Source organism: Melanaphis sacchari, unplaced genomic scaffold (genome assembly GCF_002803265.2).
Source record: "Melanaphis sacchari strain LSU unplaced genomic scaffold, SCAv2.0 Contig123_pilon_pilon, whole genome shotgun sequence".
Lineage (NCBI taxonomy): Eukaryota > Metazoa > Arthropoda > Insecta > Hemiptera > Aphididae > Melanaphis > Melanaphis sacchari.
Genome location: NW_020270491.1, coordinates 887,780 through 904,984, shown reverse-complemented (window position 1 = coordinate 904,984; position 17,205 = coordinate 887,780). Strand labels below are relative to the sequence as shown.

Sequence of the window (17,205 nt, the reverse complement as noted above, 5' to 3'; positions counted from 1 at the left end):
GAGGGGTCAGGTTTCAGAGAATACATCTTAAATTTTCATGAAGAACAAGATAGATGTCGTTTCAATGTTTCATGTATAATTTTCAACGCTGAATAAGAAAAACTCACTATTTTCAAGCAAAATGATTAAACTCCAGTGTATTTTTAAGTTTGAAAATTACAATTAGTTTCAGAACTTCAGTTTCTTATATTTTTATAATTAGGAAAATAAACAAAAAATTTAGAAAAAACTGAAATTTTTACACAAATCCAATTTTTGATAAAATCAATTTTGTTTTTTAGATATATACCTATAATTTGAAAACGAATAACCGTAGAAACTTGAATTTTATACCGAATATTTAAATTATTGCTTAATATTAACAATAACATTTTTAACAAATTTTATAGCTATTTTTAAACTATTTATAGAAATATTTTATTTTATTTTTTTTTATAAATGTTAGTTAAAAACTGTTTTCTAGGTAAAAATGCTTGAAAATTTAATGCAAAGCTCCTCATAAGTTATTAATTTCTTAGTTAAAAAAAAATCGAAAATTTATATTTATATTTTATAAGTTTTTAAAGTTAAAATTTTGACAAAATTCGTAAAAATTGCAAACTTTTATGTTGTTAAAAATGTATAAAAACTTTTATTTTTGTATACAATTTTCAAAAATTTGATACAAGATTTTTCATAAATAATTCATATTGAAACTATAAAATCTAAAAAAAGTCTAAAAATAAATTTTTTTATATACATTTTAAGTTTCAATTTGGAAGAAATTACTTATTTAAACAGTGAATTATATTTTGTTATAATTTAAAAGCATTATTTACGGGAACTTAAACTTTTATGTATTTTATATGTTTATGAATTTGATTTATTTTAAAATATTATTTATTTATAAGTACTATATGAATATATTTTTACTGTTTTAAGGTATTTACAGAAAAATGTTATTAAATTTTTAATTGACGTATAAGCTGATATTTTATGATATAAATATTTATTATTATAATAAAAATTAATAATATTATAATTTACCGTGTCTATTAGAAATATTACTTTTGTTATAAATTATAATACTTAATACTAAGTAGATTATGTTGGTCATTTTGCACTCATTTTTTCGTACGCAATCGTAGGTATATCACCAATCTCATTATATAGTATAAAAATTTAAAGAAAAATACACATAGTTTTTTTTTTATACATTTTTATCTATAATAAATCACTTTAATTTTTAACAATGTGGCTAATGTCTACGACATCAATATTATTTAATATATTTTTCTTTACAACCATAAATAGAAATGCCTCTAATTATTATTTATAAGAACAGCTTGCTGCCATTGCCAGCCACGGCCCACTCGGAAAACTTCAGATATCCCGCCGGCACTGGCGCCATTAAACAATCGTCATCTTGATTGAAACACCGGTGCCACTTGTTATAAACCTTATTTATTACAATTATGTGTCTTATACTCATATCTAATAATTTTGAACCTTTATTGGTGATTTCCCATAGAAGGTGATTACACACTATAACAGAAATGGTGAACTTATGTTATCCGTTGATTATCTAGTAACCAGAGTTTGCTGTAATTGATTTTGTTTTTTATAATTTTCCTTATTCGTTTTTCAATGAAATATTCATTTTCAGCGATTTACGGGAATGAAGGCATAAAGTGTTTTTTTTAAACTATTTATTTATAATTCAAAATGATTTAAAACGATGGCAAAAAAATTGATTACGAAATTTTAGATTCTCCGTGGGCTGATGAATATATATTGGTTTTACTTTTACATATACATTTGGTTTCTTTTTTAGTGTGTGTGTGACAAATGTCACTTTCAGTATCCGTAAAAAAGTAAAACTTCTGAGTACTTTTTAAAATAAATTTAAAAAACTTCAAAGAAATCGGATTAATATTTGCGCGTAGCAATGGCTTTTGACAAAATCTATTTTCTTTTTTAGTGTGAAGGTATTTATTTTACTAAGAAATAACATCGAAGACTTGACATTTTTACATTTATATTAATTATTTACGCATACTAAAATGTATGACAAACATCTTATAATGGCTATTTTTTCTACACATTTTAAATTTTCTATTTTTAACATATTCTTTTAATATCAAAATGTTTGAAAATGTAATTTAAGGTCTCATAAGTTATTCTGACAGTAATTAATAATATCGAAAATAAATATTCACATTTATGTTTATAAGTCTTTGAAGTTCATATGTCGACGAAATTAGAAACTAAATTATATTTAAATGTATAATTTGACAGTTTTCTCAAATAATTTGTAATTTTATTTTATCAAGATCAAAAAAATATAAAACATGTACACTCGAAATATTTTTCTGTTACCGACAGACTAAATCATATTATTTTCTATACACTATTAATTTATTTTTAATATTTAGTCTAATTTTAAGCTATTTAACAAATAACAGGCAGGTATATACTATATACTATATACGACAGGCATGTCAAACACGCGGCCCTTAGCTAATTTTTTTGTGGCCCATGGCTACCAATATTAATGGACAGGAAAAAAAATAATGATAATAAAATATAAATGCTGTGTCACAACTATTTTGGATTCTTAGAGAATAGTTTATTTGGTATACATTATTATACTGCTTTATCTTCTGATAAGCTAACTTTTTTTTAATTTAGTTGCTGTGTTTGCAAACGTAAAGAAAAAAATTGAAAAATTTGTATAAGATATTTATTTTTTTTGTTAAATTTTTATGTGCGGCCCGCATAGTAAACTTTTAAATATATTTGGCCCTCTTGATACTTGGAGTTTGACATGCTTATTATACGAATATATTCACACCAATCTACGGTATGTCGTAATTGACTTATTAAAGTTGCATGATATTATGTTTTTAAAATAACTAAATAAACCTATCATAAGTGTACATAATGTATTACATGATAGAAAATTAAATTAGTAGTATAGCAATATAAATAAATTATAAAATATTCTTAAAAATAGAAATCTGATGACCGACACGCAGTCAGTCACCACTCGTATTCATTTGTTGTGTATACCGCAATTATTTAAGTATTCTTTAACATAATTTTAGTATACGCAATACACATCCACACAGTGACATAATCAATGAAGAAGTACGCTAGAAATTTACTTTATACATCAGAGCTAGTTATCAATTTGACAAGCAGTTACAAAAAAGGTAAGTATATAGTATTAGTATAATATAGTATTAAATTGGCTATTCATGAGTCATAATACGAGTATACCCACTAGGCTATAATTTTAATACTCTTTGATGTTTTGATAGAAATAATAACAAGATAGATTGATTATTCTTTTTTTTTTTTTTTTTTACCCAAATTAGTGTACTTTTATCCAGTAATTTATGTTAAACAGAAAATACCTAATTTACCGCTGTTATTTTAACGTTACATACTAATCAAATCAACGTAGGTAAAGAAAACTATATAATACTAGAATACTATCTCTCAGTCGTTATTATTTTTTTATTTTGCTGTTCAAGTAATAGTCTAATATTATCAATACATAAAAACATTTAATATTGCGTTTTCAATAAATATTATATGTATTGCTAAGTGTGTGATGTGCCTATATATACGACATAAATAATGTTCTCATCTTTCAGCATGTTATATAATATATCAAATAAATTTATAAATCTAATATTGATATAAATGAAATAGTGCTTGTATTAGTGTTTTTTTTTTTTTTATTAGTGTTTTTTTTTTTTTAACTTAAAAAAATTGTATTATTCACGAATTTTCAACAATCTTAAGGAGCTGTAACATGATGCATAAAGCAAACTGCACCATTTCATAAGTATAAGAGGTGATAGCATACGTGTGAATATAAACTTCACTCGAAATATAACAATATCTTACATTTTTGAACTATTAACAAAGTTATGATAATATATCCTCAAAATATTTTCAGTACCATGATTTAAATTAGATATATGTATAAAAAACATAAGTTTAAGGGAAATTAAACCTATAGGTTTATGTCAAGTTTACGAATTTACTAATACTCAATTATTTGTCAAAAAAAAAAAAAACCCATTTTTATTGGTTTTAGACGATTTTTCATTTTTCAACTATTCTGTAGCACATCACTTATCAGTAATAATATTATATGATCGATACATCTTTATAATAACTATAATGTGTAATTTTTCTGTCCAACTAGATCATAAAATCGTGCAACTTCTAAACGACTTTTAGATTTTTTAAAGTTATTTCAATAAATTCTTTGAAATTTGATGAGTATTTATAATTTATTTTTCATCCTCAAAAAGTTGTTATAGGATCACTCACATAGTCATAAATGTCCTCATAAGTAATTCATACTGAAACTTCAAATTTTAAAAATTATTTGCTTACTAAAAATGATTGATAATTTAATATAAGATTCCTCGTAATTGTTCATTTATCATTTAAAAAATATAAAAATTTTAAGTCATTTTTATAAGCGTTTAAATTTAGAATTTCGAAAATTTTCAAACTATTTTGTAGTTAAAATTTTATTTCCATTTTTCTTTTGCATTAAAGATTTAAAAACGTAATACAAAATTTTCTTTGAGTTTTTAAACTATTATTTATAAACATTTTCTACTAGAAAGTAAAATTAACTTTGTATGTGTGTTTAAAGTACAATTTTTGATATTTTAGTATAATTAAAATTAAATTATTGGAAAAACAGTAGGTACATATTATTTGACCTTTTCATAAAATGTTTATATGATCATTTTTTACACAAAATAAAAATTTCAAAATATTTTGACTCTTTTTAAATTATTTATAGATATTTAAAATTTGAATTTTTACTTTTATAAATGTCGATAAATATTTTAACGTTTGGAAAAAATGATTGAAAATTTAGCACAAGATTTTATATACCTAAGTAGTTCATGCCAAAACCAAAAAATCTAAAAAATATTTAAACATAATTTATTATTCTTTATAGATATTTTAAGTTCAAATTTGGATAAAACTACATGAATATTGCTATATTTTATTATTCTGTTATACCAAGTTCAAAAACAATATTCGCGAGGACAAAACTTTTACACAATATACTATATTTTTTACGAGTGTATAAAATCATTGAGTAATGGTATTTTTAAATGCAATGTTTTGGCCAAAATTAATTCAATTTACTGTATATATTATAAATAGTAAAATAAATTACCTTACTTAATATTTAATAGCAATTTAATAGAAAAGAACATGAAATATATACTTAGTAATATAGATTGATACTTTGATAGCCTGTGTCTGCAAATCTCCGTTTAGAATTATTTTTCATATACAATGATGTACTTATCATTAAATTAAAATGTAACATACTCATCACGCACTTACCCACTTTTTTTGTTTTTAATTACATAAAGATCGTTCATATATTTGTGCAGATTTATTTTATTTTTACATTATGTATAATTATAAGAAAATGAAATAACATTTTAGTTTATTTTCGATTTTTATATTATAAACATAAACATAAATTTTAGTTGCCACTGTGTGTGATGTGTGTGTGTGCGTTTGTATATGATATAACTATAGAGTATAGGTGCCTACCATAAAAAGTAAATATGTTAGTCCAATGTCTGACAAAATATATATTTACTAATGATAAATACATTCTGCCAAACCAAACAAACATTCATGCTTGTATATTCTTAAGTTATAACTATTAATTTGTAAGTAACTTAATATAAAATCCAAAGACATAATATGTCATCCCGAACCCGATTACAAAGTCATTTCTGTTTGATTAAGTTCACAATATCATGTTAAGAGGAGGACGCCACACTCGTATGTGATATCTCCATCTTACCTATAAATACCTATACAACATAGCAAATTTGAGTTCAGCGGAATCCATTTTATGGTTATAGCTTTAATATTATAGTAAATTTATCTATTATCAAACCTAAAGGTATGAATATTATCTAGGATATTATATAAGCTTTTATTGATATTATTTTAAAGTGAATTATAGCTATTTGAAATATTACAATTTTAAAATGTTCATAACTCACTTAAAAATTACCATATTAATAAAAGTCCTACGAGATGGTCTGAATAATATTTATACCTTTAAGTTTGATAAAAGATAAATTTCTCTAGTATTAAAACTAACGAAAATAAATTTGATTCTGCTGAATAAAAATTTTGCCATGTTATATGTATGATGAAAACAACACATCCGGGTGTGGCATCTTCATAACATTATAGCTAAAGTCGTTTATTTATACTATTTATTGAATATTTTTTAGGAAGATGTGACACTGTAAACGCATCTTATTTTAATATATTTACCTCAATAGTATAACCCAAGCCCTAAAAAAAAGGCACAGCTATGAATATTATATTAATATATATATATATATATATCATGTATATTTTTATTACTATTCAATTTTTAGAATAAAAAAGTATCCCTTCATAGATTGCATTGGAAAATTTTTGTTAGGTATTACATTCGATGAGTTAACTAAAATAATATTCAACAAGTAATATGTTTTTATCTGTATAATAGTCAATAAACAAACCTTTTATATTTATATCCACAAACCAAAAAGCTATCAATATTGAGGTCGAGGACAAGACAGTTTATCACTGACCAAACTACTAGGATTTTAATTTTTTTTAAACACGAGTCTACGGATTTCTTTTCCCAAATATATAATTATTTCAAAACTAATAAATAATAAACAAAACCAATTTAAAGAAATATTTTTGAAAATATTTATTTTTTAAAAATTTGTATAAAGTATATTATGTTGTTGTATAATGAATAATAAATAATAATAATAATAATAATAGTAAAAAAAAAAAAAATTAACAATTGAATTGTTTCAATGATTATAAGTCACAGAGAGGCATTTAAAAATAAAAATAAAGCCAAGTTGACGTAACAATAGTAACTATTATTTTATTGTGAAAGCGACTGTTAAACATGAAAATGTGAGAGTCGCCACCATGAAAATCAGTATGTATCTGGCTTAAACAAAAGGTAAATTTATTAAAATTAAAATAAATAAATATTTTAACGTTTTTTAAATTGTAACAAAATTGATAATGATTACACAATAATTATTATTTATAACACACACATAAATACATTTAAAACTAAATAGTATACAATTCAGTTGAGAAAATAGAATTCAATTAAAAATAAAATATGTTTTTATAACAAATAAATTGAGCTGAAAAATTAACAAACATAATTTCATGGATAATTGATTTTTCCATTTTAGATTATTAAGTTAAATTTTTAACCAGTCAATGATTAAAACGTATAATTGGTAAACAACTTTAAATTTACTATCAACAAATACTAACACATAAATTATGATTTTTTTTTTGTTATTCATTATCCAAACTTAAAATTATAAAATGTTTAGGTTAATTTATACTTATAAATCAGATATGACTCAAAATATGATACTTTAATTTAGTGTGGACACAAAAGAAAAAAATCAAAAATATTGAACATTTTATATAAATTAAAAAGTAACTAATAACTTATATTAAATCCATTTGCTGTAAAATTAATAATCAGTACCTAATTAGATGTACATGGCATATATTATATGGATAATTTTATCATGAACATATTTATACTTCAATTTCATGGCGTTTAATTATATCTTTATAAGTTTCACTGTGAAACTTAGAAAATATTTTAGAAAATATAAATGTAACGAGTGTAGCATTAAAACATACTACAAAGATTGTAAAAATAAAATCAACATTAGATTCTTGATTCTCTTGTATTTTTACTAAATTTTTCTCATTTGGTTCTTTGAAATATATCCATAACAGTGCCAAGCAGATGAAAACATTACTAGGTATTTTAATCACATTTGATATGGTAACTCTTATCTTTTCTGGTATTACTTGACTCTTTAAATATGTCATGGATGGAAAGTAAATACCAATAGACATTTCAAACAATAAGAAAAAAAAGTAACAAGTCATTACTTTATAATATTTTAGTTCGCCGTTGTAATCAATAAATATGTTTGAAATTGCTAAGGAACACATTAAAAATGAAAAGCTTGCTATAAATGTAGCCAGTTGCAATTGTTTTTTTGAATCTAAAGAATTATTTCCCAAGAGTATTGAATATATTTTTGAACCTATCATTAGAGCTAACATAAAACTTGAAAATACTAACCCCAAAGGTGGTTTTGAGTCTTTTAATACATCAAATGTCGGGGTCCAGATATAAATAAATAAGTACATGACACCTTCGTATAAGGACTGAACAACGCTGAGGGTAAAGATATTTTTATTTGTTATCCACAAAATAATAGCATTCTTTACTGACGCTGAGGCCGATTTTGTGTTGCGAACATAGTGTTCATTTATCACAGACATAACATATATGCTAGTAGTTAAGAGAAATGGAATGGCTGTAACAAAAGGCGCAACAGGTCCCAATTCCAACACGCTCACCAAGAAGTATGACAACAATCCAGCTAGTATGGCAAGTGTAGCATTAAAAAAAGTTGCTTTGGCAAACGTATTATTCAACCACTCTTCTGGCAACTTGTAATAATTGATATGCTCGTTGATGTACCACGAATCAAATGCCGAATAAAGAATAGACGTGCTTATACCTCCTAACATGCGTCCAACCAGCAATAACTGAAAGTTTCCAAACATTTTCGTCACACAACAACCCGAATACAATATACCGTAGGAAATGCAAAGTATTTTCCGGCCATAAATATCAGCCAACGCTCCAGTGATTGTACCAAATAAACTGTTGGATATTGTGCCGGTAATGAAAAGGACGGCTATCTCTCCTTCGTCATAGCCGTACTGCTTGTACAATTTGTAGACATAAGGACCTTGGAGCCAATCAGCAAAACAAGCCAAACAGTAGATGATCATGTAACGCCTCTGGAGTTTCTGGAAGTCTGCGTTTGTTTCTTGTTTCAGTTTCTCCACTACATATTTTTTGGAAACAGCAAACAGTATCGCTGCGATCGTGAGCAACACGATTATGACGATGAGGAACATGACGTCCATTTGTCATCACAGGAAACGGCAAATCTGAAATAGATAATCGAAAATCAATACACACACACGCACGGTGTCAACTGCTTGCGAACCGAGTGCGAACAATAATAATTCTTTAAAACGAGCAGCGTTTATTGTCGTTATAATAATATTTCAACTTGCCGACATCGTTCGGAAGGCAGTTGGGGGGATTTTGTTTTTGTTTTTGTATTGCTCTACGCGGCAAGCGACCACATTATAATAATGACAATATTAAAATATTAGAAAAACATCATAAATATTATGCGGTTCGAGACGTGTATTCGTACGACGTCAAACGGCGATTCGACAACGACATACCATTGCATTGCGCGTACTGAACGTTAATAATAGGACGTCCATCGCGATAAAATATGTTATATTATTCTGTGCCGACGACCGTTTTCTGGGAACACTCGACGAGCACAGCACTGCAATCGTTGTGTCGGCGGTTTTCGGTCCGGGCCGGACGACGGTGTGCCGCCGGGCCGTATCGCGAGACTGAATGTGCCTAATCGATTTTCACATGATTATTCCCGAGAAATAATCACAGTAAAAAAATATAATCTCATGAATACGAATGAAACCGTGCGCCGCCGTGTACAATATTGTGCGTGCGTACCGCGGTAAACGCGGCAGCGACGACGACGACGTCGTGTTTATAGGAAGTTTCGACGGTGAAATCAATTCACAGAACGCATTATTATTTGAAAACGGTCGTCGTAGATTCGAGAAACGTCTTAACTCTAAACGATTTTTACTCAGTATCAGTAGTTTGCAGCCGCCGTTAGTGGATTTTTTTATTGTCCGTTATCAGCTGCACTATCGGCGGCCCGTTATCAACCGCCAGTGAACTTTGCTCTTTCGTTCCGGCGGCGTCTACGACTCCTACAACTACTCGTGGCTCTACGCTATTATTATTATTATTATTAAACGAACATCAATGCGTTACACAACTCGCAGACCATTCCGGTCTTCGATTATTTTATTTTTTTAACGTTATATTTATTACTGTGTACAATAGCCATGCAGTAGTAGTAGTAGTAGCAGTAGTAGCAGTAGTAGTAGTAGCAGTAGTAGTAGTAGTAGTAGTAGTAGTAGTGGTAGTAGTACCTATGACTAATCTCGTACGGCTATCGTAGATTATGCTACTGGTTTCGGTTTACCTCCGATTTCCCAACAACCATAATAATATAATAGTTAATAACATAACATACCAGCCTAATTGCCACAATAAAAATATAATATTATATCAATAATTGAGATGTACATAAAATACGTATCTGAATGTTTTTGGAAAATCGTATAATATGTTATGTAATAATGTAACATGCTAACATAACATTATGTATTATAATATTATAATATTATAATCGCTTTCAACAAATTTTTATTGTGACATTTTTTACCGATTAAATTATATGACAATTGTATTGTGTTACATGTATTATATTATATATAATATCTATTTAAAAATAATGACGTATTGTATTGGTAATTTATAGCAATCAATATTGATTAAGTAGATAGCTACATCATAACATAACATAACTTTCTGGCGAAAAAAAATGTCTTATGTAAGAATAACCTTCAATAGTTTTTACTTTTTATTTATAGTGCAATAGCTTTTAATCATGGACATTACACTCGTACTTATATAAATTTCGAAAACATTTTAATATATTTTTTTTCCTTTGAAAATGTATCTAATTTATTTTACGATTATGCAGGAATCAGTATACCTACCTATCTATACATAAAAAGTAACCTACCTACACGTGCTAAAAATTGTTAAACAAATGTTTATTTTTATTTTATAAATAATTTTAAATACCCACTGTAATTTTAATGATAATATTAATTGCTTTAATGATTTATCATTATTAATAATGCATTTTTTGTTTATTGGCGTCTTACAAATTACCTATTGGCGCCATACATTCTTTTACAAATATTTATGTATGTTATACAGGTAAATTGTAAATATTTAAAATGTATAATTAATAATTTCTAAAGTTATATTTTGTTTTTGAATAACATTTCATAAGTATTTTAATTGTAATTGAAGACATTATGACAATAATAATCGTTTATTAATAGTTTATCTAATACAAAGGTAATAATTATAAAGTCGTGTATAGCCGTATAGGTACGACAATCTTATAATGTTTAAATCTTTGATAATTGAATATAATGTTTTATTTCTATCCTGAAGGACTGCCTTTATTATTTTTTGAATTATAGAAATGGGCCAGCAATCTGTAAACATGAGCGAGACCGTTTTCAACCAAAACAAAATTTTACATAAAATATACAAAAAAATAAAATAATTGGTATATAATTTTTTGTAAAATTAGAACAATTTTAGAATTATGTAATTTTGAAAATTATTAAAAGTATCTCTTGCACAAAATGTGGAAAATTATTTAAAATATAAGAATATCTATATGTTAACATTATTTTAATGTTGATATGTCACAAACCTACTCATATGGTTTAGATTTTATTTTTTTATATAATATACATATTACATACTGTGACATAACTATACATAAAAGTAATGTTAATATATAGATATTCTTATATTTTAAATCATTTTCCACACTTTATTTTACAATATTTTTATGCATTTTAAACTTTTAATCATTTTCAAAGTTATATAGTTATACAATTGCCCAAATTTTACAAAAATTATATACATACCAATTATTTTATTTTTTTACATATTTTACACAAAATTTTGTTTTGGTCGAAAAATGAATCGGGCGAAAAGGGAAGGGTACGATTTTGATAAAATATGACCATGCCCATAAATATTAGCCCAGGATCTCTGGAGGATTAACTTGAGCTTAAAATGATAAAATGATAAAATAATTAGGTATGTGAATCGTTTTATAAGCTACAATTAATTAAACTATAATGTATATTATACTGTGGAGAAAAAATGCCAATACTGGAATTGTGTGAAATATTTTGTTTTAGTAGATGTCTTATTCATTTTAATAGTATCTATAGTGTATAATAATTAATATATCTATTATTATTAAATACGTCACAGTGTTGGGTAGTAAATTGATAGATTTTTAATAGATCAATAAAATTATTTATATTTATCGTGCCAATATGGACAGACTGCAGAAATGATAATTTGGAGAAAAAAAATTAGTCGCTTCATTCTCATTACGACTAACTAATATTTAAAATAAACAAATCATTATATAGTAATTATTAATGGTAACTGGGGTAAAAGATCTTAAAAAAAACAATGGAAAAAAATTCATTGGAAAAATTCTTATAATTAATTAATTTTGTGTATTGTTTTATCGATATGCTGATAAAACATTCTTTGGTTTTTAATATACGAGTAAATAGGTCAAAATATAAGAAAGATATCTGTTTAAATTAGCTTATTATCATTAGGTACTCATTAGATATAAATTATATTACAATATTATTTTTTATGCTTACGTCTAAGAATTTATGTATACCTAATAATAATTTTTTTTAGTGTATTAATATAACAATACAAATCATTAAATATTAATAATTAATATTTTATTGTTTATCATGATAACTAATAATTGTTTAATGTTTTGTAATATTCATACGTTTAAATTTGATTATTTTATTTTCATCAGATATTTTTAATGTATGGATATTACAACATACATACTAAATTAATTATTAATAGTTATTTTTTAAGGGTTTTTTCTTAAGTTCTTTAATCTTGACTTTTTTTGCTAGAATTCCACGATAATAACCATAATATCGAGATATATCTAGGCCTTAAAGGTTGTTTACTATGATGTACGTTTGTAAAACGGAAACAATACATATATTATGGGCATCGTTTCCTCTTAAGTAGACGTCGCACCCACATGTGTTGTCTACGTCTTACACATGTACGACATCGTAAATTTTCGTTCAAACTTTTAAGTGAGAACATTATCTGTGTTCTCTCGTTGTTTTTTTACGATATTTTAATTTTTTAAATAAAAATATTTGAAAATGCTCATAACTCACTTAAAAATTAAAATATTGTAAAAATCAACGATAAAACATTGCAGATAATGTTTGATAATAAGTCAATTCACACTAATATCAAAACTAAAAGCACACTTTTGAAACTGGTGAGCGAAAATTTACTATGTCGTACGTGTGTAAGACAGAGACAACATATACGGATGCAACGTCCTCTTAAGTATTTTGTAAAATATCATAACAGAAAATATTATTCTATAACAATATAGTTATAGGCAGTGTTAAATCCAGGTATACTTCAGGGGGAATACACCCTCTTAAAATTTCTTTCGCACCCCAGACAAATACAACTTTCCACAAAGTTTACCTATTTATTAAAGCACAAATGTACAATACTCGTAACGATTACCGCACTTAATGACTAAATTTTAAATTGTAATAACTAATCATTAATATTAGGTATACCTAATTCATAATACTGAAATGTATTACCATTCGCAGTGAAATAAAAAGTGAGTTCCCCCAGAGAAATTGTCTGGATTCAACCCTGTTTATATGTATAATAGGTACCTATAGCCTATAGGTATTATATAGAAATACATGTTAGTAACAGTCGTTTCAGGTTTTAATCCCGGCCCGGGCACATATTTTTGAAATTATATGAACAAAACTTATATTTTACATTTTTATAACGACGTTCCCGACATGAGCGAGCGTTTAATAGGAGCGTATGTATTTTTTAATGATTTCTTGACAATATAAGCCACACAAGAATATTTTTACCCTGTGAACACATTTTATTGGCCATATGGCCATGTGGCATGTAGTTTAAGTATCACACACTCACACCACCCGGTATATTACATTTATGTTCTCGTCGATTATACTAGTAAACTCACGTCAACTCTTCCGTATATACAGAGTAATATACAGTTAGAGTAAAGTTTTAATTTTATCTGTAATAGAAAATAATATGTAATTTTATAAAGAGACTTTTATAAGCTATTAAAATTGCTCCAAGCAGGTAACTCCGAACTTTACAGTTATTAAAAATAAGTACTAACTATAGTTACTTACTGTAATAAATAATGATATTATAAAACTAGTGTAATTTCTTTAAAACTTATAGGTTTACGACGAAAATACAAGGTATGTACCTATAAAAATGTAAAAAAGTTCGGAATATCTGACCGTTGACAATTTAACATACTTAGGAAAAAGTATTATCTAATATATGAATTACATTTTATAAGTAGTAAAATTCTTAGCACGTTATTGATATGATATTATAGTCCCAAATAACAGCCGTTTGCTATAAAATGTCTACTATTAATTGATATTTATATTTTCTCTACAATTACTAGGCTACGATAATCGAAACCTACTCGGTACTCACTATTCTTACTTACAACGGGAATAAATAGTGAAGAGTCGCGACAACATCGTATATGGGTCTGAATTCCTTAGTTAGCGTCGGATGGTACCTACGGAATTGGTTACGAATTGGTTGTGTTTTGACTATTTTGATTCATTCGATTGACCAATTACTAAATCACACGTGATATACAATTCTGGACATAGTACCTATACACATTTTGTATGCTATGTATAATTATGATTGATCTTACTCTTTATTGTTTAGTATAGGTACTCGTATTTGTATGCTATACACTCGTTGTTTAACTTGTAATATAACCTGAAGATTAAACATAATTTATTTAATAACCAATATTGTTTTACTTCAATCTACCTATAATCAAAACCACAATTCAGAACAGACAGCGATAATATAAAAAAAAAAAAAAAATCTAAATTGGAAATAATAAAATATGAATATTTTTTTTTATACTAGTAGGTATACGTAAAACAACCAAAATGTCAATTTATATGACACGTTTTTTTGGAATAATAAAAAAAAAGAATATATAAAATTTCTAAAAATATAAATAGTTTCTATATAATTACTGATCACCTAATGTTATTTGTTTTAATCAAAACAAAATTTAAAACATACATCATTTTGAAATTAATATCCACTCTTTATATAATGCTTAATGTAGAGGTGTTTGGTATACATGACTTAAAGTGTTAAAATATATATAACGTCTTTTATTTTTGAAATTTAATATTTTTTTTAATCTTTACTCAAGGGAAAAGTTTAAAAACGATTTTTTTTCAATACACATTCAAAAATGATTGAAAAACGCTTTATATGATCGGATATAGTTCTTTATAACAATGTAATAAAACACCCTAAAATTAAATATTTTCTCACCAATACCCTACACAGACGATTTTTTTCTGCGTGTATATTATATATACCCTTCTTAATATTTATACAGAATAAAACGTTCTCACCGACTTATACCCATTCTAACGGACAAGGTGACGTTGAATATATACTATATAGGTATAATCATGTAAATATATATAGTTTACATTTTGGATTTAGGTATTGTATTGATTCACAATAGGATATTGGTATTGAGTAAGGTGTGACAGAAGAATATGTTTTATTGTACTATAACAATAGATTTTTGGAAAGATATCTTTGTATGTATAGGTACATACAAACTACGCAGTAGAAAACTATACTCTCTTTACTTAGCTCTGGGGCAGCTAACCAAATAATACAACAATAAATTACTCTTATACTCAGTACTTGAATTGAAGGGGAAATACTAAAATTACTGTTTGAACTAAACCTTCTTAAGTCCCCTTCATGCTCGGCCAACAATAATCAAAAAATTACTGTACACAAGTATGTCAATAAAGATTACTTATAAGTGATTACAACAAATATTTTAAAAAAAATATTCATTCATTTACATTAAAAATATTAATTTTATTTGTATAAAATCTATATGATGTAGATTAATTTACTCGTAATTATATATTTATATTCTATATATCATACCCATCTGTAATCTGTATACATCAACATTCATTATTTATACATACTCTCGCATATAATTCAGTCCCATACATGTTATTTTTTGTACAAACATACATCTACAGTACATAATATAAATTATATGTATATAGAATATCACAGCTCGCTACAGCTGTTATACAATATTATAAAAACTCGAGGTGTAGAATTTATTAAGTTAAATCTGATTTTTAGTGAAATAGTATGAAATAAAAATTACAAAAATAATGTAAATACCCATACGTTAAAAAAATGTTTTTTTTTTTTTTTTTTATGTGTATGAACTATTTAACTAAAAGGTTAATGTAATCGTATTATTACGATTGTATACCACGTGTATACACGTGTATACCGAAATTGAGTGATGTGAGAAGTATAACGCAAACAAATACTTTGGTCGGCCCGAAACGGAATGTTTAGGATATTGTTAGAAGCACAATCAGATAACCGGAAAATTAGTGATCTGTCTAATTAAAATTTAATATTATCGATTGTTATTGGACATTGGTTGTACATAATTAAGTAATGATAATCCTATAACATAGCTGCTGTCTATGTTTGTAATAGTAGTGATACGATGTTAAAACGTTAAACTCACACACACATAGATACGTGTATACGTGTATTGTACAAGGACCAAAGTACCTAGGTACTTGGTCAATATTTGCGTAGGTGCCTACCGCAGTAGGTAATCGTTTATCGACTCGATATCGCATCGGCTTTAATTAATTACATTGATAACACATTGAACCAGAAGCAATAGATATTATTGTTATAACATAAAAGTTGCAGTTGTTAGACTAGATAATACATAGTATAGCGTTGTAATACACATTAGGTAGGTACACGTTATACGCGTAGTAGCTCAACAATTGATAACCGATGACGAATAATAATACGAATTAATTTTAATTAGGATATTATTGTACGTGCAGTATAAGAAGCTATAGGTACTCACTTTGTGTAAGATATGGTAGGCGCACCACACGTTCCTAGTTAGTGGACAGGTAGGTTTTTTCTGCCGCGTTGAAAATACAACTGACAGCGTCGCGTTGCACCGCAGGGAATACGCAGGTACCTCTATATAGCAATATTGTTGTGCTATGCCGCAGCTGTGTGTAACGGAAAAAATGCGTTGCTCGATCGTTGACGGCCGATAGGTGGCGATGAGATCGTCTGTTCGGGAGCGGTACACAATATTAATATTTCCAGTGGCCGGTCGG

General features: G+C 26.5%; 1 protein-coding gene across 3 annotated transcripts; it reads right to left on the bottom strand.

The window, feature by feature from the left end:
• Positions 1–7,547: 7,547 nt before the first annotated feature.
• Positions 7,548–17,063, bottom strand: LOC112590950 (molybdate-anion transporter-like). Of its 3 annotated transcripts, none has more exons than XM_025334566.1 (2): positions 16,941–17,063; positions 7,548–9,084 (listed from the first exon to the last, which is right to left on the bottom strand). In XM_025334566.1, the coding sequence occupies exon 2, from the start codon at positions 9,058–9,060 to the stop codon at positions 7,639–7,641; it is 1,422 nt and encodes a 473-aa protein (XP_025190351.1). In that variant the 5' UTR covers positions 9,061–9,084; positions 16,941–17,063; the 3' UTR covers positions 7,548–7,638. The 3 variants fall into 3 exon arrangements, with proteins under 3 accessions (XP_025190351.1, XP_025190350.1, XP_025190349.1); XM_025334565.1 differs by lacking the exon at positions 16,941–17,063 and adding an exon at positions 9,144–9,857; XM_025334564.1 differs by lacking the exon at positions 16,941–17,063 and adding an exon at positions 9,391–9,857.
• Between the last annotated feature and the right edge of the window lie 142 nt (positions 17,064–17,205).